At 43.4% G+C, this 26,275-nt stretch overlaps 1 protein-coding gene across 9 annotated transcripts in view; it reads right to left on the minus strand.

Moving 5' to 3' along the window:
• Positions 1–26,275, minus strand: part of DCDC2C (doublecortin domain containing 2C) — a 141,704-nt gene that overhangs the window by 41,677 nt on the left and 73,752 nt on the right. For 8 of the 9 annotated variants that reach the window (XR_008500584.1, XR_008500583.1, XR_008500585.1 and 5 more), the window contains 2 exons: positions 22,641–22,709; positions 16,474–16,515 (listed from right to left, as the gene is read on the minus strand). Coding sequence is in view for 6 of the 9 variants with exons in the window: in XM_054475243.1 (XP_054331218.1) it covers positions 16,474–16,515; positions 22,641–22,709 (111 nt within the window). In the remaining 3 variants the exon portion in view is untranslated. Of the gene's footprint in view, positions 1–13,235; positions 13,405–16,473; positions 16,516–22,640; positions 22,710–26,275 lie in introns of those variants that run through there. The other variant, XM_054475244.1, reaches the window with a different exon arrangement.

A 26,275-nucleotide genomic window follows, 5' to 3' on the forward strand; every position in this document is an offset into this window, starting at 1 on the left:
CTTCAAAGGGGAATTAATAAACTAGTTCTGATACAAACGTAAGATGGAGCACTACTCGGCAACTGACAGGAATGAGCTGTTGTGCACACAGATGGGTGAACCTCTCATGAACCACAGTAAGTGACAGAAGCGCGTATGCTCTGTAATTCCAGCCATATGACATTCTGGAAAGGGCAAAACCAGGGGACAGAAAACAGACCAATGGCTGCCAGGGCATGGGGGTGGCATGGGGGAATAGAGAGGTGACCACAGAGGGGCCCAAGAGAATTTGGGGGGTGGTGGCTGTTCCATACCTTGACTATTCTGATAGTTATATGACTGTGTGTTCCCAAAGCTCCTGGAACTGGACACCAAGAAGGATGTGTTCTACTGTGTATGAATTACAGCTCAATCTTTAAAAAGAAGATAAAATGGCCCAAGAAGGAAAGAGTGGCATGAAGTGGTGGGCTGGGTGATTCTCCTGCATATGAGAATCATAAAACTGAATAAAATTATTACAAGTATTGAAAGCACCCATGAAGGCCCTTGAGAACTCCCAACAGAAGACAGCAACACAGCAACACAGGAAGAGTCGACTGTTTACAGACTTTACTGAGAGCTATGCACCTCCAGCCCCCTGCCTAGGCACACCTCACCCACCCCTGCTGCAGCTGCCAAAAACCACAGCCTTTCTGCTCAAGGCAGCAGATGACTGTGTAAGCAGCTGAGCATCTAGAAAGGTAAGGGGGAAATTTTGGAAGTGAGAAAGCGCAGAAAGGCTGAGATGCCCAATCTGATAAGGAAGATCCCGGCTCTCCTTAACCACAATTACACATTTGTATACATTTGCCAAAACTCCTCAAGTTCAAGCAGAAGTAAATTATATCCTCATGCTGTTAAAAAAAAAATAGCTTTCTGAAGAAAAAAAGTCCCAAGATAATACACTCTGGAGCTGGACAACCAAGGTGCTGGCTGGGGCAAGCAGAGCCTATGCAAGACCACCCCAACTCCAGTCATCTTCAGAACGCAGTCCAGGAATTCACCAAAGACTCCGTAGCAACACCTCACCCAACTGAAAACCACAATGCCTGGAAGCATCACCTACCCAGAAAGCAGTCATGAGCAACAAAGAAACTCAAAGACGGGCCAGGCGCAGTGGCTCAGGTCTGTAATCCCAGCACTTTGGGGGGCCGAGGTGGGCAGATCACAAGGTCAGGAGTTCGAGACTAGCCTGACCAATATGGTGCAACCCTGTCTCTACTAAAAATACAAAAAAAAATTAGCCAGGCATGGTGGTGCATGCCTGTAATCCCAGCTACTCGGGACACTGAGGCAGGAGAATTGCTTGAACCCAGGAGGCAGAGGTTGTAGTGAGCCAAGATCACGCCATTGCATTCCAGCCTGGGCGACAGTGAGAGGCTCTGTCTCAAAAAAAAAAGAAAGAAAGAAACTCAAAGATACATCACAAGCCTACGTGTTGAAGCTCATGCACTTTGTCGATGAGAATTTCAAGAGATGGGCCTCTACTCACACATTGCAGGCACTCATACAATGCGGGCACTCATACAACATGGGTGAGCTTCACTCTGTTTCCCTCCCTGCGGCAGAACAGAAGTCACGTGTCAGAAAGGGGTGAGGGAAGCTGCTAGAAGTGCCCCAGTAGCAACCGTGGGGATTCCAGGGAGAGGAGAGACCAAAACACTGCAGAAAGCACAGCAGGCTGGAGCCATTCAGAACAAGACAAAACCCCAGATGCCAGCCATCCTTGAAAGCATCAAACAGTCCAGCAAAGGGAGTCACGAAGTGCAAAATCATGACCGATTCATCAGGGAACAGGACTTTACAAATGAAGTGAAGGCCAGGCATGGTGGCTTATACTTGTAAACCCAGCACTTTGGGAGGCCAAGGCAGGAGGATCACTTAAGCCCAGGAGTTCAAGACCAGCCTGGGCAATGCAGCAAGACCTAATCCCTACAAAACAAAATAACAACAAAAAATTTGCCAGGCATGGTGTCACTTGCTGGTAGTACCAGCTACTGGGGAGTCTGAGGGTGCAGTACAACCCACACTCTAGCCTGGTTGATAGAGCAAGACCCTGTCTCAAAAAATAAAAATGAAGTAATTGTAGATTAATCACAGGGATATCAGATATATGAAAATTTCACTTTTGCAAAACATCGTTGCTTAAAAATGAGACAAGTGAGGCATTGCTGCATTTGCATTTTATCACACTGTTCTCACTAAAACCATTCAATTTGGCATGCAGCATCATCCGAAGCATGTGGTAAACAATTTGTAAGTCCTAATCACCACCTCTAAAATTAAACACTAAAAACGTATTTGCAAAAACCTAATTACTTCTTTTAAAATGTCATAAAATACTCTCTGAAACATTTCACAGAAGCACTAGACTGGAAATACAGGCACAAGGTGACACATTATTTGTTGCTGTTTTTTCAAGGGTCACTGCAGCTGATGCAAGGCAGCACTAATAAAGCCCCTCTTTAGACTTTGCTCCATTTACCACTGAAGAAATAGATTCTCCAGAAACATCCACCTCAGTCACACGACTCAGTATGGCGATGAGAGAATGAAGTTGCTGGGTGTTTCCTCCTATCCGCCGTCAATCCTATCCATTGTCAATCACACTCTGAGCTTTTCTCCACCACCAGGGGTCAGACTCATCAACCTGGCAGGTTTTCCCGTGCGCCAGCTGGGAGCTGCTGCCAGATTCTAATAGCACTTCTCTCCATGGTTCGCCCTAAATTACTTGGACCGCTCATGCTGTTTCTGAATTAACTGTCTGCAACTTCCACTTTCTCTTGACCACACTGCCTTCTAGAGACTGGACAGAGGGAATAAAAGGTGTCAGTTGTCATTGGCCCTGCACATGATTCTTGTAGCTGAGGGAAGGCAACATTTCAATTAGGTGAGGATATTTGGCAATTTTCTTTATTTTCAGTCATCCAGGTTATCAATAAAGGAAAAAAAGAAGGTAATTCTACATACATCAGTGTTCACGTTCATCTCCTACTTTAGTTTGTATTTCTAAGGTATAAGTAAAAATCTAGTCTAGACAAAATAGACCTAGAAAGGAAATGGCACCAATAATTCAATAGAAGGTGCACTTTTCCTCAGTCTGCATTACCATGGTTTAGGAGGCCAGAATGGGGGTAAGAGCTGGTCACAGTAAAATGTTCACTGTAAAGACTTCCTTTGTTACGAGTCCAGCACAGGTGGAAGTACTCTGAAATTACGTGAAGACCACGTCTGTTATAACAACTAATCCCTCCTCCTTATGCATCATTCATGCATTCAACAGAGAAATCATTTCCTTTTCTATAGGATAAAGGAAATGAGATCTTTTTAAATCAAAATGCTTACTTTTGATTATCAAAATTATTTATCGGTAAGATAAGACTTCAGTAAATATTGATGATAATATAATAATTTGAAAAATCAAGTGTAAGCATGACAAGAAAATGTTTCTAAAAAGCATTTGAGAAGGAGGACTACTAGGTCCTTCCTTTTTGAATTGACTGTCATCTTTAAAGTGGAGCTCTTCAGAATCAGAAACCAGGAAATTAAAAGCAGGAAATGAAATAATGGGCAAGGCATGAGGCAGAATAGAAAATAGTACTTCAATACATTAGGCACAAAGGAAGAACAAAGGAAAATAGAGCTCTTTTCTAAAAATAGAGGAAAATTTCCATTGCAGAGGCTGAAAACTAAAGAGATCCAGATCCTAGTTTTAAATTTCCTGCAAATGTCAAATATCAGCCAATCACAAATTACCTTTTGAGCACCTACTCTATGACCAGGGCTCTGCAGGTCAGTGTCACCAGCTACCAGAGAAATATGAGGTGTGGTCTCTGCACTCAGAGAACTTGCAGCCATACTGAGGGAATAATGAATAAATTTTAAACACATACCTCCAATTATGTTAATACACACTAAGTTTTTCAGGATTTCAGAAGCTACCAAAGTTTGGAGTGGTCGGGATAGTTTCACAGAAAGCATCAGACATAGGTGGCGACAATAAAGGTTTCAAACAGAGCAGTGACACAATTAAAGGGGAAAACACAGAAGAGTCACCTGCATGCAAGGGTACATGGAGTCAGAAGAGTGTGAAGCCAGGGGCTGACCTGCACCAGCCAGTGCTGAGGCCATGAGAAGGGAGAGGGAGGACGTGGTGCACTGGAAGGAGGAACCTGCAGAATGGCTGGAAACAGGTGTGCAGTGAAGGGAGGCACTGAATATCAGGCTCAGGCCTCGAGGGACGGAACAGCTGAGAGAACAAAGGTGTGATTGATGGAGAAGAGGAAGAAGGTGTCTGCTGGCTTAGGACACTGGACTTGAGATGAAGTAGCATCTTGAAATGGAAATGCAGAGGCACATAAAGTCCTAAGGTCAGACTGCATGCTGCAGAAGCAAAAATCAAAGGCACCAGAGGTTTCACTGAAGAGGGACTGAAATAGCATTTGGAAACAGAAGTGGGATAAACAAGACAACTGAGATTATTTTCAGAGCCTTCAGGGTAAACCCACCCACAAAGTGAAGCAGTGAGGAGGAGAACCCACTAAGACAGGACGCAAGGTCCGTGCTTGGGACTGGAGTCAAGACGGAGAAGCCAGCACTGAGATGTGAACAACGGTGTGTCACACTGAAGAATGAAGGAGTTTGAGTCCAACAGATGGACAAGCAGTATACAAAAACAAACAAACAAAAAAAACCCAGAGGTACAAGGATAGAGTAAATAATGAAATCATCACTGAATTCAACCATTAAAGGTGAAAGGTTACGAGAAAGAAAGGCAACACGAGAATATCGGGGGTAAAGCCACATCTCAAGGGGCTGATGAGAAAATAGGGAGAAAGTAAAATTATTATATATCAATTATTGGCATGGAAAAGCCACTGAAAGAAATCTTCACATGGAACTAGTCACAAAGCAAATGACAATAACTATTTTAGGTCAATACATGAATACAGGTGGGGGAACAAGATGGTAGGTATATATGCTGGAAAGGCCAGGAACAGCTTTTCAAAGTGGATGATGCCTCTGCTGACTGGTGAGTAGAACCAAAGTCCTGAGAGAGAGGGGAAGACTCATGACACTAACAAGGCAGGATAGACAGAGGCCCAGGGACCCTTGAGAGCTGAGGAATGAAGACATTTGAGAGGAAAATGGAGATGGGTCATTTAGGAAAGAAGGATCTAACAGTTCGTCTTCCCCCAAAATTTATGTGTTGAAATCCTAACCCCTCAAGTGATGATATTAGAAGGCTGGGCCTTTGGAAGGTGATCAGCCCCTTCTAGAAGAGACCCTAGAGAGCTGATTTGCCCCTTCCACCACATGAGGACACAGGAAGAAGCCATCATCTATTAACCAGGAAACAAGCCCTCCTCAGACCAATCCTGCCAGCACCCTGATCTTGGACTTCCCAGCCTCCCATACTGGAGGGAATACATTTCTGCTGTTTGTAAGTCTCCAACTCTATGGTATTCTGCTATAGCAGCCTATATTCAGTATCCCCAAGTGTTTTGCTATAGACAAAACAAAGAGGAGCTAGTTTACCTCCGGGGCTGAAAGAAGCCATCTAACTTAAAGGTTAACCACACCTGGAATGCTGAGCAAGAGGCCATCTCAACATCTTTCCAAGGCTGAAACAGTCAAACCTAACACTGTTTGCATTTAAAGTCAAACCTACACTGTTTGCAGTATCTGACTTTCACCCCAGAGTTCAGAAAAATTGCCAGAAGGCGTTGAAGGACAGCTTTTATTTACTTACAGCAACCCTGGGATTGGCTAAAGATAGATGAAAGGGATGGCATGGCAGCAGTTTATTTGGAGAATTGCCTTGAACAGCATCAAGGGCTTGGGGACTAAGCATGACTTTCCATGAACGACAAACCACACTCGCTTCATCTCCACACAGGAAAAACAAATGACATCTTTCCTAGAGGAGTTCTTCTGAGTTGATCTCACATAGCATTTCCGTCAAGAACTTAGGAATATGACGTTGATGGGACACTGAGGTAGGAAAAGCTCAGCTGAAGCCCAAGAGTTCCTGCCTCCCCTTCAAGGAAGGGTCGACAAGGACAGCTGAACCTCAAAGTGGGCTACACCCAGTAGTGTCCCGTCAGCCCAGGGCTGGGAGCCCAGGGGTCCTGAGGGAGGCAGGGGGTATCTGGAGAACCGTGATCAGAAAAGGAGACACACTGAGCAGAGCAGGGTCAGCACGCACACTGCAGGGAAAGGGAGGCAGCTCAGCCTTGGTGGAGTCTGTAAGCTCCCAGTACAGAAGCCAAGGAGCAGTTAACAGGGAGCCCACAACAGAGCTCTGTGCTGGGCTCTGGGCCAGGGGCCACCCAGGCCAAGACTCTGATGCTAAGTAGACACAGCTTTCCACAGGGATTTGATCCCTTTTGTCCTAAACATATAAATACAACTGTCATTTTTCTACTGATGTGTTACAGTTTTAGAGATTTTTTCTTCTTAATTTCTGATTCATAAACATTAAGAAATGTGTTCTACTTCTAATATTTTCTCTTGTCATTTCTCAAACAATGACAACAGCTAATGATGACTGAGTTCTTCCTTTGTGCCCAGCACTCACCATGGATTCATCTTATGCACCCCTCCCAGCAGCCCTTCAGGGTGCTGTCCCCCTTGCAGAAGAATGAGAAAGCCACGGCCTGGGACAGGTTACATACATAGGTCACAGAGCCAGGGAGCGGCACAGACCTGCTCTCGCCCTGCTCTGCAATACCTCTGTCCACAACCTGGTACTCAAGGATATCAGCAAGAGCTTGAGGAACTCCTCCTTCAGTGAGTCCTGCTGGGATGCGATACTGTTGTTGAAAGTGAACTGTTTTCATTCTGTGAATGTAAATGCTATCACCACCATCCTCATCTCACACACGACTTCCCAAAAGGTGGTTGTGGATTCCTGGGGGTCTATAGAACCTCCCAGGGATCAGTGAAGTTGAAACTATGCTCATCATAGTACTAAGAGTCATTTGCCTCTTTCGCTGTGTGGCATTTGCATTGATGCTACAAAAACAACATCAGGTAAAGCTATGGGTGCTTGAGGACTAATCAAAGCCACTGCTCCCAGCCGTACTCACTGCCACCAAATCACTCACTTCAACACACTTGCAGTGTTTGAGAAAATGCCAATGTCACTTAAAATGGGTCCTTCATGAAGGAATGAAAATTATGAATGTTATTAAACACTGACCTTGAGCACATGACCTTTGTAATATCCTGTGTAAGGAAATGAGAAGAACTTGTGAAGCACTTCTGGTGCACATTGAAGCCACATGATTATCTCAAGAAAAAGCACTTACGTGATTGTGCACATTGCAAGCTGAACTAGACACTTGTTTCATGGAACTACTTTACTTGACAGAATAAGTAACCTACAAACTATAGTTACTAATTCTTGGGGAGCTGGCAGGCATTTTCTCAAAATGAGGCTATTATGTCTATAAAAACAACTGATAGTATTTGGGTTGAACAATAAAATTTGAGCATTCAAAAAACTTCAGATTTGCAAAGCATGCACATGTGTTTGACAGTGTCACAATACTAAAAGTCTTTTCTAAAGATGTTGATGAAAATATTAATGCATGTGATTTTTTAAGTATTGTATAATTAAATGTGTCATACATTTGCATAACTCATTGGACATTTGCGTAACTCAATGAACCAATATTTTCCAAATGACAAATGCATCGTGTTGTAAAATGCTGCATGGGTAAAAATGCATTCAAAGTGCAGAATATAACAACAGATTTTAATGTAACAGGGAGTAAAAAATTCATTGATAATGGGTTCTGATTCCACATTGTAACTAACCTTTAAAAAAACTATCACTTGTCAAGTTTTGGTGTAGTACCAAAGAATATCCACAATTATCAACAAAGTCTATTCAAATATTCCTCTCTTTTTCAAGTACATATTTATGTGAGATTCTTATACATCACAAGCGAAAACAGAAAGATTGCATTAAAAACATGCTTCAAGCCCCCTTTCCCATGACCTGGCCTCTGCCCCCACACCCACCACCTTTCTACACAGCCTCTTGTCTCTGAGGAGCACAGCAGCCTAGACGCAGTGACCTGGTCTACACCTTGCTGCGTCTCACTGTGTCTGAACCTGGCATAGAGTGTGGCATGCCTGATAGACACTGGATGCCTGCTATTTGGAACTCATTTAAAACATTTCTATTGTAACAGAGAAATGACTGAACATTTTTAAATTACAGTATTGATATTAGCAAAGAGACACTTCCATTTCCCCTCCATTCATACAAAAGCACTGGAGAGGAATAATTTCCAGTGGTGTTTCTGGCTCAGAATTGTAAGATCCCACAGACTCAGTCCATTCTGCTGATAGACGGCGGGACAGGGAGCCAGCCCGTCTGGCACAGGCGCATTTGTCAGCTGCAGGTGCACAGAGTATGTGACACATATTTGGACAGTAGTGACAAAGTCATGTGGCAAGAACGCTGCACAGGCTTCAGATGCAGAAGGTGGCACTGAAGGACATTTAGGAGCATTTTTGCCCATCCCAAGTATACAGATGGCTTGTTAAGTTCATATGCAATCTGTGCCTACAATATTTACCAGTTTGTGAAATGTATTCTTAAGTATAAATCAAGGTGTAAATTTGCGTTTGGGTATACTGCAACTTTTTTTAAGGCCTGTCTTTTTCTATTCATTCTATTTACAAACAGGAAATGTGAGTTTGTATTTATGGAACTCTTTTTTGCAACGCCATGGATGCCCCTCCTTCAAAGATCAATAAAGACAAATCCTGAAGATGAACAAACAAGAAACAAATGTCTTGCCTTGAACAGAAATTATACGGCCTTATGGATGGAATCTCCACGCAATCTGAACGGCGAATCTCAGTTCTGAGTTACAACTCCCAGCTGCTTCTCACATTAGCTTTGTCTTGGGGAAAAGCTGCCAGGTTCCCTGAAGATATGAAGAAAAAAGGCCCCTGAACAATCTCATTTGTCAATTCAAAGTGCCTGTGGACTTTCAAGTCCCTTTCCTCTTCACGTTTAATTTTCTTTCCTTAAATTACTCATCGGAGAAGACACATTTTTTTCTCCAAAATACGGCTGTCAATTTAGGGTAACCAAGTAATAAATTCCCCTAAAAGTACCCTCGCAGAGTGTGGTGTAGGCAGCCAATAAGGATTTCTCATTAATCCTTCCCAGAAATGAAAATTTGAAATGTTACTTTTTGTGTCCAAAATTTATATTTACAACCATGTCTATGTTACCACAACCTAAACTCCAGCTTATTTGGTACCTTGCAGAAACATCATAAATTGACTATATATATAAAATTATAATTTGAAATAATTCATATATTTTAAAGTTACAGATAGCATCTCTACAACTCATGGGGAAAACCAAGTAAATACAAACAAAATACTTTCTTTTCGTGACTACAATGGCTTGTGCGTTACGTGGTCATATTTTAATAAACACCTGCCAACCTGAGGCCAACAGAAGTAAGACAAGGGGCCACTCGTGGAGAACAGAAATGGAATCTGAAGCCCCAGATGCCAGGAGCTGGATGCACAGCTCAGAGAAGACCATCCAGCTGAACTAGCAGGGACTGTTTCTGTTTTCCCCGGGGCCTATCCCTGCTGCTTAGGCATTACAAGGCAGGCATCAAGTTCTACGAACTACTTTAATGACCTCTCACCCCACAGGAGATACCTATACTGACACTTTTAATTAAGAGTTTGCTCACAGCAAAATCCCATCACTGTTCTTTGTCTATGTCATAGCAGATGGCCCAAAGTAAGAATTTTGTCTATCTGCTTAAAACCAATTTTCTGTAACAGATAATATTGTGGATAACTGGTGAATTTTAAAAAATGAATTAATAAATGAATGGCCAGACAAAGGCTACTGAGTAATTGGGTGCTTCCTGAACACCCGGCTTCATCTCACCTCCTTTCCTTTTCACTGTCAAGGTCAAAAATAAGTTAGAACATACCAGAGGGACAGAGAATGCCCTGTGGCGGTGTGTCATGAGAGCACTGCCTGGATCCTGCACTCTGCCCAGAGGGCAGCTTAGAGGGGAAGACATTCTGCCAGCGGGAGGGGAGGAAGGGTGCTGGCCCAGCCCTGGCATGGCACCCAGGCCACTGCAAACAACACAGTGCTGGAGAGGTGTGAGGGTCATCAGGCCTCCAGGGGAGCTGGGAAGCAAATCCAAGTCCACTGGGGAGAGGGAAAGAGGATAAGAATTTGAGTCCTCAGCCTAGCAACCAGGAGGAAAGTAGGGAAGCTTCCAAGATGGAAGGCGAGGCGGCGAAAACTGACCTGCATCCGCTGATCTTTGTTCACTTGCTACTTCTCCGGGCTAGACTGGAACCATTTCATTTCCTTCTTCAGCACCCTAGTTGTGATTTCTAAAATTGTCATGAATACAACAAAACTGCTTCCATGGAGCCCACCATACGAAAAGGCAGATTGGTTCATCCGTGACTGTCTCTTATAAAACGCCAAGGCAATACCTTGTGTTTTATTAATGAAGAGCATTGCCCAGAGCATCTTTTTTGTTTTTAAGTGAAAATCTTTCTCCTATTATTTGAGTCCAAATGAATCTCCTATGTATAGAGGGATACAAGCTTTCTACTTCTAGAACCACAAAATTTTCTTTTTTTTTTTGAGACAGAGTCTCGCTCTGTCACCCAGGCTGGAGTGCAGTGGCGAGATCTTGGCTCCTGCAAGCTCTGCCTCGTGGGTTCACGCCATTCTCCTGCATCAGCCTTCCGAGTAGCTGGGACTACAGGTGCCCACTACCATGCCTGGTTCATTTTTTTAATATTTTTAGTAGAGACGGGGTTGCGCCGTGTTAGCCAGGATGGTCTCGATCTCCTGACCTCGTGATCTGTCCTCCTTGGCCTCCCAAAGTGCTGGGATTACAGGCGTGAGCCACCGCGCCCGGCCTAGAACCACATAATTTTCTAAAAGTTTCATTGCTTAATATTTCACCACGATCCCACTTAGTATTACTAATGACCTTACACTTCACGTTTGAGACTCCAATGTTGATCATTATTGACCTTGTCTCTTAGAGAAACAATAAAAGACTTAGCTGTGGTGATGGAGTGGTATCAACATAATAAAGAGAAAAAACAGTAAAGATACTGGGCAGGCAATTAATTTTAAAAATCAATTAATGAATCAATGCCATTTTCATTTTGTTGCAAAAATCCTGAGTCAGAGATAATGCGGGATCCTGGTTTTATTGGCATTTCTGGCAATGTTAATTAAATGAAAACCCTCCACTGATTGACTGAGAAAGCACACAAGGAGAGGAAATGATTATTATGGATCTGTGGATGCATTTCCCTTCAGTAAGACGCTGAAATGGTGTTTTCATCAGTAGCTGCAGGCGATGGAAAATGGCTGACGTTCTGAGCTTAGCATGTCTTAAGCATGTTAAATCACTTAAATATTATTTATGTCAATTGATATAAACCACCACTTTGATCATTTAAAGAGGCTGCACTGTTTTATCACTTGTCTAATAGCTAGTAGCACATCAACTACTCACTTTTTTCACCTGCTCTCATCTGGGGCATTCTGGGTAAACACTGGCAGAAGGCGCACAGTTTCTCAGCTTCCACAGAGCACCTGAAGCACGAGGAGCCTCCTTGGGAAGACCTATCTCCTTCAAGACCCTTCGTCAGTCTGGTGGATTTCAATCCTCAATGAATTTCTAAGCACACTATGATTTGGAGTACAGTAATAAAGACAAGAAGACTAAAAAGCAAAATAGACATGACTTTTTGTTGTAAGAAAATAAGCACACAACAGCACATAACATTAATCAATCATAGATAACTCCTGTTCTATAACTACTGTTCTGAAGTTACCCACTGTGTCCTATTTTCTTATGTTCTTGTCATTATGACTCCACCCAAAGTCAAAAATTTCCTAGTTTTCAACAACATGAAACATCAAAGCCTAAAAGCCACAAGAGGATCAAACCTCTCTTTCTTTAATCCTAGAATGCCCAGGCTTAGTTAAGAAATTCTGAGCAATCAGTACCTGGACAGGGAAGGAGGAGACATATAAGCAGAAGATGTGCTCCATACATAAAGTGAGCATTTAGTAGGAAAAATTAACCATCCAATGGAAAGTTGTTGAAAACTTGAATGCAAACACAAAATAACTTGGGGGATAATTGGAAAAAGGCAAAGTATTTGAAAATGACATGATTACAATTGCATGCTTCCTGAAGGATGACAGCATTAAGAGATGACCAGAATGGGTAACAGTTTCTTGAGAGAGGTGACCCACAGAACAATTAGAGGCATGGCATTAGAAAAAGAGTGAAAGATCAAGTCATAAATATAAATAAATACAGTATAAAGTTGAGCATGATGAGAATTGGTACTATTTACTGTAAGGCATTTCTTCAAGAGAAGCACAGGAGCCAGTCCTCAGTTCAAAGGAAGTCTGGAAATCGGGCAGGAAAAGGGTCTCTGGATTCCACGTGGAGTTTTGCGCGGTGCTTGGCAGTTTTTCACTCTTGTTTCTCCAATGGGCTAAAATATAAATGCTTCAAAGGCAGACAAAACCCACTATTTTTCTATCACATTGAAAACATTTGGCCAGGCAGAGTCGCTCACGTCTGTAATCCCAGCACTTTGGGAGGCTGAGGTGGGTGGACCACTTGAGGTCAGGAGTTCAAGATCAGCCTGGCCAACATGGTGAAACCCTTCTCTACTAAAAATACAAAAAAAAAAAAAAGTTAGCTGGGTATGGTGGCACACGTGCCATGCCTGTAATCCCAGCTACTCAGTTAGCTGAAGCATGAGATCTTTTGAACATGGGAGGCGGAGCTTGCAGGTGACAGAGGGAGACCCTGGCTCACAAAAAGAAAGAGAGAGAGAGAGAGGGAGGGTTGGGGGGAGAGAGGGAGGGTTGGGGGGAGGGAGGGAGGGAAAGCAGAAAGGGAGGAAGGGAGGAAGAGAGGGAAGAAAGGAAGAAAGGGAAACGGAAGAAAGGAAGAAAAACATTTAACAAAGGATGTTAACAGGCTTTGAATGTTGCCTCCAACATGCATTTAAAAGGACTTTGCTTTGATATGATCATGCATAACATTGTCATGAAACTTACAAAGTACACCTTTAAAAGATGATAGATAGACCATTTCACAAATCGATGACTATAAATACTAAAAATCTTATGTTAGGTACTTTTTTTTAACTAATAGCACATTTATTGTTGATCAAAATTATACTTGAGTTTTGAAGCCTTTGGGGGAAAAAATGTCACAATTATCTTCTTATACACGTTGCACCTGGAACTTGTCACTACGGCATCCTGTCGTGCTGCTTGGCCGTCGGAAGTGATCGATACGTTCATATTATAATCTATGATGCAAAAACACAAAATGAAAACAGCAAACTACACACCCAGTGTATTCTGAATGCTCTTTGTGGGTGTTATATTTCAGAAAGTTACTATCTGTCCAATACAGGATGGAAGTAGGATAGTTCAACATCTAGACTCATGATTTAAAATTGTAGTTTACATTTTAAAATCTATTAGTGGATAATTATGCAATCGTTTACTTTTCTTCTCTTAAATCTATTTTTCACTATCGTCAAAAAAAATAGCCAATGAGAAATCAAATTGAATATTTGTTGCAGAAGAAAAAATAAAACTTCCTTTTTAAATTCTGATTTGAGATCAAATATTCAGAGCAGATGACATCCAGGAAGCAACACTTGCAACATAGATCTGGAAAAATTCCTCGTAAGTACATGATGCCTGTTGTTTTGTTGTTGCTGTTTTTAAAGTGAATGGCAGCTCTGCTCAAAAACGTTTAAATCTATTTCAAATAAATAAAATCAATATACTGAGAAAAAAACCTAAAACATTGAAAATATCCTCAATACTGATTCATAGTATTTCTTAAAATAGAATTTTCTATTATTTGACAAGTTCCAACCCTCTTAATACTCTACACAAAAAGTAAATTTAAAATGGAAAACAGTCCTGAAGAACATGCACAAAAGTGAGAACAGACTCTGAGCAGAGGAATTCAGGGTTTTCACTTTCTCATTTTTTTCTTATCTGCATTTTCTAATAAGTCTACAACCAACATAAATTGTTTATAGTTTAACAAAGTATTCTTAATTTTAAAACTAGTGTGAGGTATCAAAGGAGAAAATTTCATTTAAAAATATAATTAAAGTCGACTGTAAGTAAGGCATTGTGCATGCCCGATGCTGAGAAAAGGGCAAATACGAGTAAAATCTCATTCCTTCTTTTAAAGACTTTAGACCTCCATTGGAGTCATGATTAAATTAGAGAATAACGGTAACAACAGTAGATAGCATTTATCCCCAGACCACTGAGTAAGGAAAAGGCACTTTTAAATACTTCTAATCTTTACACTCATTTCACAAGTTGGAAATTATCTCGCTTTCACAGATAAGGAAACCAAGGCTCAGAGAAATGAAACTATTTGCGCACAGTTTGCATGTGGCCAAATTTGCATTATTTTCATTCCATTATGTTTGGTAAAATATTCCCTTTAAAAGAGTAACCTGTGTGCCAAACAAGTGATAAATGCTCCAAAGAATTACTTGACATTCAAACCAGATATTATTTTCCTTCAGGGACATCACTATGAACACACATTAGTTTTCCCAGTCACGTGCAGGTAGGTTGGCTGCAGAGAGTTCCAGAGGATGAATGCCACATAACAAATGGATTACACTGATTTCAACAAGGCAGTTAAGAGTGGGGAAAACCAAGTGTCTGATTTCAAGCTGAGGAACAAAAACTTTCATTATCTAGCTCAAGCACAAATAATATAAACACCATTTTAAACATAGATATGTTATACTTTTCAGGAACTTTCCAATCCATTGTCTCATTGATTCTTGAAAAGTAAACCTATAAACATGTAAAATGCTTGTTGATTGAATCAATCAAGTTACTTAACAAAGGACACCTAGCAAGTTAGTGGAAAAGCTAAAACAGGAATTCAGTGCTCTTCCAGCCACAAGGCTGCCTGCACACCCACACAAGAGGCTTCGTGCACAGGCAGGACACACCCGCACCAGAGGCTCCATGCACAGGCGGGACACATCTGCACGAGAGGCTCTGTGCATGAGGGGACACACCCACACCAGAGGCTTCGTGCACAGGCGGGACACATCGCATGAGAGGTTCAGTGCATGAGGGGACACACCCACACCAGAGGCTCCGGGCACAGGCAGGAGACACCTACACGAGAGGCTCCGTGCACAGGCAGGACACACCCACATGAGAGGCCCCGTGCACAGGCGGGACACACCCACACCAGAGGCTCCGTGCACAGGCGGGACACATCTGCATGGGAGGCTCAGCGCACGGTGGGGACACATCCACACCAGAGGCTCTGTGCATAGGCAGGACGCAGCTCACACGTGTTCCCCTCCCCCATAATATGGTCAGGAATATTTTGCAAGTCAGCTATTTCCAACAATAAGAATAAAAGTAGTAATGCTAAGCAGACTTTACATATATTCTCTCCTGGAGGTTGATTTTGTTATAAACAATTGGACAGACAAACTTTGAATAGAGGAGGAAACTGAGGCAATCAGGTTTTAAGTACATCCGGCAGGTACCGGAGCAGCCAAGGCCAGGCAGAGCTGATTCAAGTCCCCGAGGTGTGCAGACGCTGGCTTCGGTTAGGTTAACCTCCCCAAGTGTCATCACTCAGGGCTCACGTCCTTTGCGGAGTGCTGAGGTGTCTAGGAAAACTAAAGACTAAATAAATGAAACTTGACACACTCAGACAAAAATCACTGTCATCACTTAGTCATCTACCAACTCAGGATGAGAACTCAGTCCCGCTGAGGACAGAACTATTGCTGACGGCAGGGAGAGCAGCACTTCTAGGGGGAAGCACCCTCCGCTGCCAGGTGGGGTCCGCTGCCAGATGGAGTCCCCAGCCCAGCTACACATCCGCTTTCCCCAGGGCTGTGAGCACCCCACTCCCTTGCCCTCGCCAGGCAAACACATCCATCCTTAGCTTCATGGCTGGCGTCTGAAGGTGCAGCTTTTATGACTGCCTGGAAAACCTAAGTGAGTGACTACAGGTGTAGCTGGCAGATAATTCAAACTCATTTTCCAGGTTTTCCAGGCAGTCATAAAAGCTGCACCTTCAGACGCCAGCCACGTGCTGCCCTAGAGCGCTTTTTACTCCTGGTTCTTATTTGCCTTTCCCGAGGATCCATCCACCCATGTGAAAGGCCGTGATTGTGCTTCTTTTCCTCCAAGTTTGTTTTCTAACTCTGGAAAACAGAGCTACGGTGTATGACAGAGGCATAAAAGTTATATTCCTAAAAAGCACCTGACAAGATTTGGGGATCCATGGATTCTCTTGTTAGGTCTGTCTTCGGAATAGAAAACGCAAAACTACAGCATTTGTTGTTGATACAAACCTTTCTTTCAACGTCTTCACAAAGACTTGCATCTTCTTTATCCTAGTATGAAAAAACAAATACAGGAATCAACTATCACAAGGATGTTGTAAAATAAATCCTTAATCTCCCCCGCCTCTACTCAGCTTCTCGGGGAGGTCAAATTCTTTCTCATAAACATCATTCAGGAGCTTGGCGTAAAGCCTCAAGCCTCATCCTCACTATCGACTCACTGCTCTGTTCCTCCTACTTCCTTCCATTTTGTTTCCCATTCTAAATTCTTTGTTTTTATGTACATCTTTTTGATCATTCTTATGCAAAAGACAGCATGTCATACCTGTATTCTCTGTTGCACTTTTTTTTTCACTTAATATAACATCTTAGAGCTCCCATCCTTCTGTTATATGAGTCTATCTAATTATTTTCACTGCTGTATTGTATTCCATTCTACTGGTAAAACATAAGTTAATCAACCAACCCGATGGATGAAGGTTGCATTTGTTTCTATTAATAGTCATTAATATATTGTAATATATTAATATTTTTATATTAATATAACATGCACAGGATGCTCTTGGAGGAAGAGAAAATCATCACCCCAAAATCAGAGTCAATCTCCCTCTCTCTCTTTATTGAATATTAATATAACAAATATTAATAGTTGTTAATTAATATATTTGTAAGATATTCCTAGCTATCATAATAATGGTTAAAAAAAGTGCAGAAGATATTCCTAGCGATGATAATAATGGTTTTAAAAAAAAGTGCAGATTTAATTTTAATAGAAAGAGCAAAAACTCTTTTCCAAAGGGCTGCATTGATTTATACATGACCCTAATAAGAAGCATTGCTGCTTTTCTGTATCTATATTAACATAAAAATATAGCATTCAATTATCTGCAAGAGGGATATTGTAAAACAAATCCCTAACCTGGATTTATTAAGCACTCGACATTGTCAATCTGATTTAACAACAAAAAAACCTCATTTTTATTATTTGCATTTCTTTAATTAGGAATGATATGGACATATTTCCTTATGTCTTTTGGAAATTTGTATTCTTCTTTGTGAATTTCCTGTTTGTCTTATTTGCCTTTCTTTTTATTGGGCTTTGTGTTAATGATTTATGAGACTTGTGTAAATCAAGAAAATTTGATTTGTATTGCAAATATTTTCTTCCTTATTTTGTTTAGCTTTTAACTTTATGAAATTTTCCAAAGAGAAAAGTTTGATTTTCATATAGATAAACACTAAGGCTTTGGAGATAATTACTTCTTCTGATATAGCCTTTTGAGACTCACTGAATATCCACCTTCATCTTTAGTCCCCTCTACTGGGGCCACACTCAGCTCCTGCTTGGCCACACTCCAGCCTCAGGCCAGAGGCCTTGTGATGCCCCATGCTACCTCCACTGCCACACACTGGTCGCCTGATATCTTCCAGAGTCTCTATCAAGCTCAGGATCAGTTACTTCTGTGTGCAAGGTGATATGAAAGGCACTAACGATGACACCAAAATGAATTAAGTCGAGACTCTTCCTTCAGAAAATGTAAATCACTCAGAAGAGACAGGAGACATACACAAACAGCTCTAATTAAAGCCAAACTGTGCTTTGGACGGCGTAGGAAGGACAAACAAAATACTAGTGGAGGTTAGTGGAGGAAGAGATGCTCCCTGCGGAAGAAGGATCCAGAGAGCCGTAAGGACGAGGCTGGCTCTGCAGCGAGCCCTGGAAGTGGGTGACAGCTGGAAAGGCAGAGGTGCAGCAGGCATCAGGCACAGCTCTGGAGAGGCCAGAACGTGCACGGGATGCTCTTGGAGGAAGAGAAAGTCATAACCCCAAATCAGAGTCAATCTCCCACTCCCTCTTCCTGTCCCTCTCTCTCTTTATTGAATACACAAAATTACCCATGAAATTTTTATACAGCTTTTTCAAAAGTATGAAACACTTAAATATTATTTGAAAGGTTGATAATTGAGAATCAGAGAAAAACCTGAGTCACACAATACCCGACCACTCCTATGCATAACCCTTCTCTAAAGTGTCCCTCCAGAGCTGGCTACAGACCGCACGGAGATAGTTCCAAGGATAGGAAGCTCGTGTCATCCTTGGAGAGAGCCCTGAGTACGTGGCCCATGGATACATTTTTTGGCATTGCCATTCATACTTTCCATCTTGCTTTGGAAAGGGATTGAACCTTTTCAAAACCATTACACGTTGCTTTACAGACTTTGAAGGTAGCATAAATTAAAAAGTGCTGCTTGCACATAAGATGTTTTAGAACCAATGAGTACAAACAAATCAAGCACTAAGAACTGGAGAAGGCAAGGCACGCTGGCTCACGCCTGTAATCCCAGCACTTGGGGAGGCCGAGGTGGGTGGATCATGAGGTCAGGAGATCTAGACCATCCTGGCTATCACAGTGAAACCCCGTCTCTACTAAAAATACAAAAAATTGGCCAGGTGTGGCGGCGGGTACCTGTAGTCCCAGCTACTCGGGAGGCTGAGGCAGGAGAATGGCGTGAACCCGGGAGGTGGAGCTTGCAGTGAGCTGAGATAGCGCCACTGCACTCCAGCCTGGGCGACAGAGCAAGACTCTGTCTCAAAAAAAAAAAAAAAAAAAACGAGAAAATTCCAGTGGTCCAATGTTAAAACATTCCATTTTTAAGGATGAAAAAAAAGTTATTACAGTGCCCAATATCGTCAGAATTGTAGTGACTGTATAATTAACATGTTTAAAGTATTCTGAGAATCAGGAAGTGTCATCCAAAAGCACGGTTCTATTTTTGCTTTTGATTTTGATTGCTCCCACTTCTACGCTATTAACATACATAATTATAAAATAAATGCAGCCTGGGCTGTGGCGTGAGGAGGATCCCATCATAGTACTTGCATCTGAACAGCTTCTTCAGGCTGGGATTGTTTTAAGCGCTTCAAATGACAACACAGTTGGGGCTAGGCAAAGCAAGGAACAGGGAGTTAGCGCAGGATGGGGAGCTGGCACAGAGTTTCGGTGTGAGGAGATGAAAAGGTGTTGGAACCAGACTGTGGCCGTGACTGTGCAACATGGAGAAGGTGATTAATGCTGCTGAACTGCACGTTGAAAATGGTTAAATGGCAAATTGTATTTATATGTTACCACAAAAATCATTTGTATTTTACCACAAAAATAACACGTTTGTGATCAAGCATCAGAAATCTTTTCTACATATAGTAGTAATAGTTGTTGTTTTTCTTTCCAGACAGGATCTCTCTCTGTCACCCAGGCTGGAGTGGCACAATTGTAGCTCACTGCAGCCTCGACCTCCCGGGCCCAAGCAATCCTCTCACCTCAGCCTCCCAAGGAGCTGGGACTACAGGTGCACACCACTGCACCTGGCTACCTTTTTTTATTTCGCTAATTTTTTTGTAGAAACAGGGTCTCACTATGTTTCCCAGGCTGTTCTCAAACTACTGGCCTCAACTGATCCTCCTGCCTTAGCCGCCCAAATTGCCAGGATTACAGGCGTGAGCTGCTGTGCCTGAACAACACATATTTATAAATGAAGTTTATGCCTTCTTACAACTTTGCAAGGTAATTAGCATTTTACTCCAGGATTACGTATTTAAGTAACTTCATCATAGGCAACTGAAAGCAAATCCGCAGATATTTATTAAACACCTACTGTATATAAGACACTGAATGATACATAAATTGACAGGGCACAATCTCGGTCTTTGAGGAGGTCAAGCCAGCAATCGTATGCCTAAAAACTTTAATATAATCAATATCAAATAAATGTCATATGATTAGTTTGTCAAATGAATGTACAAATGAAATGCCAAGTGAACTACCGTTCATTGAGAGCAGGGTTAGCTCACAGTGGCCTATTGGCCAGGAAGGGCTAATTGAGCCCTGCTTCTTTTTAATTGTTATTACAGCTATTATAATGCATATAAAACGCTTGCTCTTCTTGAGCCCTCAAAAACATGGGCCAAATTTTAGGGCCAATTACCTTCAACCCCATGGGTTGCTTCCCATCAACAAAGTTTTGTTTCAGTCACGTTAGAAGCACAGACGGAGCTGTTATAACTGAAACTCTTGAGCCATCCTGCACCCCTTGAAGCAGTAGGTGATGCCAACGAAGCAACGGTATCTAAGAGGGACACAGTGTGAAGCCTGATACAGAAAATACCTCTTCCCAGAAGTTATATATAAATAACCAGCATGGTTCACTGGAAGAAGAAAACACATCCTTTGGAATCGCTCAAAACGGGCTTCAAATCCAAGCCCCCATCACCTCCTGCATGACGCCGACAAGCTACCTAAACTCCCCATCTCATTGTTTTTAATCTTGTTTATTCTGCCTTCCTTAAAGATCGACTGTGCAGTGGAGACGGGGCCGGGTATGTGGGAATGGCTGCGCAGTGCCTGGTGCACGGTGAAGCTCGGGATGTCCTCATTTGCTCTCCCTGGCCTGTCTCCCGTCATTAATGCTCAGGCAAGAGAACCAAGGATCCTTGGCCCGGATACCTGAGGACTAGGTGCTTGGGTTTGCCATTGAATTCCAGTGATAGTGCTTACATTAAGAAAGACATTTTGATTCACTCTAAGAAATTAAATCTGCTACTGGCTGTTATCAAGTCACTAATATGCATGGATCCCCGCAGCAGCCTGAGTAGATTTCCGTAACAAGTCAGTTAAGCACAGATGACAAATTCAACCACCAGTGTGCACAAGGCATTGAGGAGAGAGCATAAACTCACTGCAGTCAGAAGGCCTGGGTTATATCGCTATTGAAATATGCCATTCACATAATAGCACCCTCTCCTTGAGGGTAAGCAAGGTAAGCCAGTGGCTTGTTTGCCCCTCTTAGCCTAGTGCTCTAAGACAAACGTCTGCACTCTCACTCCTGCTCTCAGAACACACTCTTACCCTCGACGGAGGGTGCCAAAGAAATAAAAAACTGTCTTTGCTCTTCATCTGACAGTCTTCCATACTCATCCAGATACAGACAGGATACCTTTCCACAATTATCCAGGAATATGAGGAAGGAAGAATGAGCTGTTTTACAAGTGTATTCTCTTTGACTGTCTGTTTTAGATCAGAAGCTGCTTTGGTGTTTTCTAAAAAATCTGCACTAACTTCCTGAGGACCCATATCCCTTACAACAAACACGCGTTCCAAGTTGTGTCAAGCACCGGGGGTGACCTGCGTGGCTCCAGCACCCTCGCACAAGCTCCCTAGGGGCCACCCCTCTCCTTTCTTCGAGGTGGCAGCCAGAAAGCTGCAGGGCAAGTTTAAGAGCAAAAAAAAGTGACTGCTGGCAGGGCTGTGAGTGTCCCCGCCTGTTTACAGCCCTGGAGGATAAACTCAGACTGCATCTCCCAGACTCAATGAATCCAGGAGCTCATTACACAGCCTCCTGTGCGACGATCAATTTACACAGCTTCCTGACTGCAGCCAAACTTTTAAACACAAGAGACAACCTTGAAACAAAAATAAAGATCCACAGACAGAATTCTGAAAACAAAGTTCTCAAAGTACACTTCTTAGCTAAAAATGATACATTTAAAGTAAATTCTGTTTTCCCGATACACATATTTTATGTGGACGATAAGTTGCATAATCTCATAGAGGACCACAGACACACACTCCCTGCCTGGAGGAAGTTTCCAGAACATCCAGATAGGAAGAAGAGTGAGCAAGAACCCACACTGCCAAGCGTCCTGCACTGGCTTTCACTGCCATCTGCACATGGGCACCGCACGCCCTCACCCTCATGCTCCCCGGCAGGACCGGCTACTGACACCACACCACAAACCACACCAGTCAGCGCCCCAGGTGTCCACTCCACACAGCCACCTGCAAGCCTGCTGCCTTCCTTCACCTCCCTGAACGTTCCCTGCTAAAGTACATCTTGAAACTTGCTGGGGGAAAAGTTTTTAGGTTTGTGACTAGAAGTACAGTGCAAAGTAATTAGGACAAGTGTAGATGCAATTAAAATGACTCATATGATTGTCTGGCACAGGAAACCTGATCGTGTCCACGGCTGCCTGAGAAATGCACTCGCTTCCAGTTCCGTGCTGGCTTGTGTTTTGGAACCAACTTGTGATCTTGGATCCTTTCACCACCAAACATGAGCTCTGTTCAACGTGTCAGGTGCCTTAGATCCAAGCCATTAAACACAAAATAAAATGAACCCACCTTGTTGCCCTCAAAATCAGGGGTGTTCTCATGTATCTCTTCATCTTCTTTAACTATCTCAGCTTGCCTCTGGGGAGAAAATACACCACATTTTATCAACTACTTATGTGGAACTCCTTTAAAAAAATCAGAGAGCACGTGAAATAGTGCGACCTTCTAGACCACTTCTATGGGTAGAGCTGGGGAAGTCACTGCAGTTTCTCCAGATACAGAATGGCATCCACTCTGCATTTTTGTGTTTGGCTCCACCAGGAAAATGTTAACCTGCTTGGTAAAATTGCTGGAGAAACCTCTTTCTTATAAGGAGTGGTGTGGGCGCTCCAGAGACCTCTGGTCAGCAGGTGCTTTTGTAATTCTCGGGGCACTATGAGGACCCCACCCAGGGCCCTCTGCTCCCTGGTCAGCAGACGCCCTCCACAGCCTGCCTGACCTCACTCCTCATATAGCAGTGGGTTCTCACTCTCCATGGTTATTTCCTAGTTTTCATGGCACAATGGCAGAAGACAAGGAACTGTCCTAATCTGTGTCCTGGAACCTCTCTCTGCTCTTGGGGAAAAGCATGTGGTTCTGTGGCCAAAGAAAAGACTCTCCAGGACCAACTTCCTTTATATTTCTGCAGCAGTCAGGACAGGCTGATGAGGCTGCAATAACAAGCCAACCAAGTATGCATGCTGTACACGCACGGCAGCTGGCCAGGGGGTGTCCCATCCCCGCAACCACTCAGGAAACCCACTGGTGGAGGCCCCGGCGCCTCCTGTTTCCTGACTGCAAAGTAAGAGAAGATGCGGTGTGGGTGCTGCACACGCGCGGCAGCTGGCCAGGGGGAGTCCCGTCCACACAGCCACTCAGGAAACCCACTGGTGGAGGCCCCGGCGCCTCCTGTTTCCTGACTGCAAAGTAAGAGAAGATGCGGTGTGGGTGCTGCACACACACGGCAGCTGGCCGGGGGGTGTCCCATCCACACAGCCACTCAGGAAACCCACTGGTGGAGGCCCCAGTGCCTCCTGTTTCCTGACTGCAAAGGAAGAGAAGATGCAGTGTAGGAAATCAAACAATAACAAGCCAATCAAGCATGCATGCTGCACATGCGTGGCAGCTGGCCAGGGGGTGTCCCGTCCCCACAGCCACTCAGGAAACCCACTGATGGAGGCCCCAGCGCCCCCTGTTTCCTGATTGCAAAGGAAGAGAAGATGCGGTGTGGGAAATCACACACTGGCTCTTCATGCACCTGCCTGGAACCACTCACCTGTCATCAGGGAAAGCAGGTGGCATGGCCACCCTGAGTCACAGTGGGTAGAGAAGTGAATTCTCACTGTGTCACCAGAGCAAAAGAAATGCCATTAGTAATGAGCCATAAAGACCCAACGGCTCCTGCCAGCTGACCTTGACTGTGCAAGAACAGGGTTCCGAGGCAAGGCAGACGTGTAGGTATGTCTTCAGTATGGCCGACCCCATCAGCCCAGACCTCAGACCTTCTGAAAACTCAGACCAAGCCTGTATGAGCATTATCTTCCTATAGCTTATGTAGAAAAGCAGTAGCGATGAATAAAACTCTATGGGGAATGCTCAAACCACATAAAAAAATAAGCTGTGTAAAAACACATTATTTTAAAGAATAATCAACATAATGTCAATCAAAAACATGTTATTTTAAAGAATAGTAAATGTGATGTCAATCATTGATTCATTCGTCTATTCAGCAAGTATATAGAGGACACCCACCATACTGAATACCACAATGCCAGAAGACACAAGTGATTATGAGTACAAACAAACAAGGCCCTCAAGAAGTCGAGAGTCTTATAGGGAAGACAGATATTAATTAAATAGTCACACAAACAAAACAACTGTGACAGGTGCTACAAGGAGAGGTACATGGGGCAGAAAGAGAATGTAATAGTATTTAACATATATGGGAAAGCAACAAAGATATCTTCTGGTAATTGACTATTAATGTAAAATCTGAAGGATGAAACAATGTTAATATATAAAAACAGATGGGAAAACATGCCTGGCACATGGAGCAGCATGTGCACAGCCCTGTTGCAGGAAGAAGTGCCGAGCTTCAGAGTTGCTGGGGGTCAGTGCATGAAAAGCAGGAGTGACAGCAGCAATCTAACCAAAAGAGGATGCTAAGTGGGACCAGAGAGATGGTAACACAGGCAGAGAGGGGTGCAGAGATTCCAGACACATTTAGGAGGTAAAACTACGGAGTCCAAGATGATCTGGATACAGAAGGGTTGAAGAGGTCAGTCTCAGGAATACCTCTTCCATTTCTCTTTTGTCTTACTGAATGGATCTGGGTGTCATTCATGCAGAGAAGAAGGCTTGAAGACAGGGGAAGGAGACCATGAGTTGCATTCTCACTCTGCTGAGCTTCAATGTCTTAGGACATCTACAGGAGGTGTTAATTCAGCAGATGTGTATATGTTCCTTGAGGTCACACACACTGATGCTGGGGTGATACAGAATTTTATATCACATAGAGAGGACATCCAGAGTGAGAGGAGAAGATGCCCTACCCCTCATCCTTGCTGAACACCAGCATCTGATGGCCTGTGAGATGACCAGAAGCCTAAGAGAAGGACAACGAGTGGCCAGAGGGAAAAGGAAGTCAGGAGTCTCATTTGATGAGATTATCTTGCCAAAGGAAGAGGGCATTGCAAGGAAAAGAGAGTGGCCGGGAGCACCAATGGGTGGTGAAAGTCCTGTGCGACGAGAACTGGGGAATGTGTTGGGTTTGGTGGCATGGAGCGGAAGAGCTGTTTTGTGCCACTACAGGCAGAAGCCTGAAGAGGTAAAGAAGAGGGGAGAAGATGGAGAAAGTGAGAAGACACCACTGCCTGCAGATCAGCTCCACACATGAGGGGAGAGAGACACACTCAGAGAGGACTGAGACCAAGAAAGAGTTGTTGTTACTCATAACAAGAGTGTTTTCAGCGTGCTCATATGCCAGCCAGGACTTGGGCATGGGAGAAGCTGAAGACACCAAGGAGGGAGAGAGAACTATTAAGCAGTTGATAACATACAGTCCTGAGAGGCTCTGAGCAGGACAGGATCCAGCGTCTGGGAGGAGGGGAGATATGGGTAGGAGAGGATGGACCTCTCCTTCTATGATGAAGAAGGGGCAGATGGCACAGATTAAACATCCTGTACCCTGACAGCTGCCTAGCTCACAGCCAGAGCTGCCTAGCCCACAGCCACAGCTGCCTAGCCCACAGCCACAGCTGCCTAGCTCAGAGCCACTCCCTACCCTGTTCCTCACCAAAAAAAAAAACATTCAGCCAGGCGCAGTGGCTCATGCCTGTAATCCCAGCACTTTGGGAGGCTGAGGCAGGTGAATCACCTGAGGTCCAGAGTTTGAGACCAGCCTGAGTAACATGGTGAAACACTGTCTCTACTAAATACAAAAAATTAGTCAGGCATGGTGGTGCATGCCTGTAATTCCAGCTACTTGGGAGGCTGAGGCAGGAGAATTGCTTGAACTGGGAGGTGGAGGTTGCAGTGAGCTGAGATTGTGCCACTGTACTCCACCCTGGGCAACAAGAGCAAAACTCCAGCTCACAAAAAAAAAAAATCAAAAATTCAAACTTTTTTCAAATACTATTCATACATTTCAGGGGAGCCTGAATCCC

Source organism: Pongo pygmaeus, chromosome 12 (genome assembly GCF_028885625.2).
Source record: "Pongo pygmaeus isolate AG05252 chromosome 12, NHGRI_mPonPyg2-v2.0_pri, whole genome shotgun sequence".
NCBI classification, from domain to species: domain Eukaryota; kingdom Metazoa; phylum Chordata; class Mammalia; order Primates; family Hominidae; genus Pongo; species Pongo pygmaeus.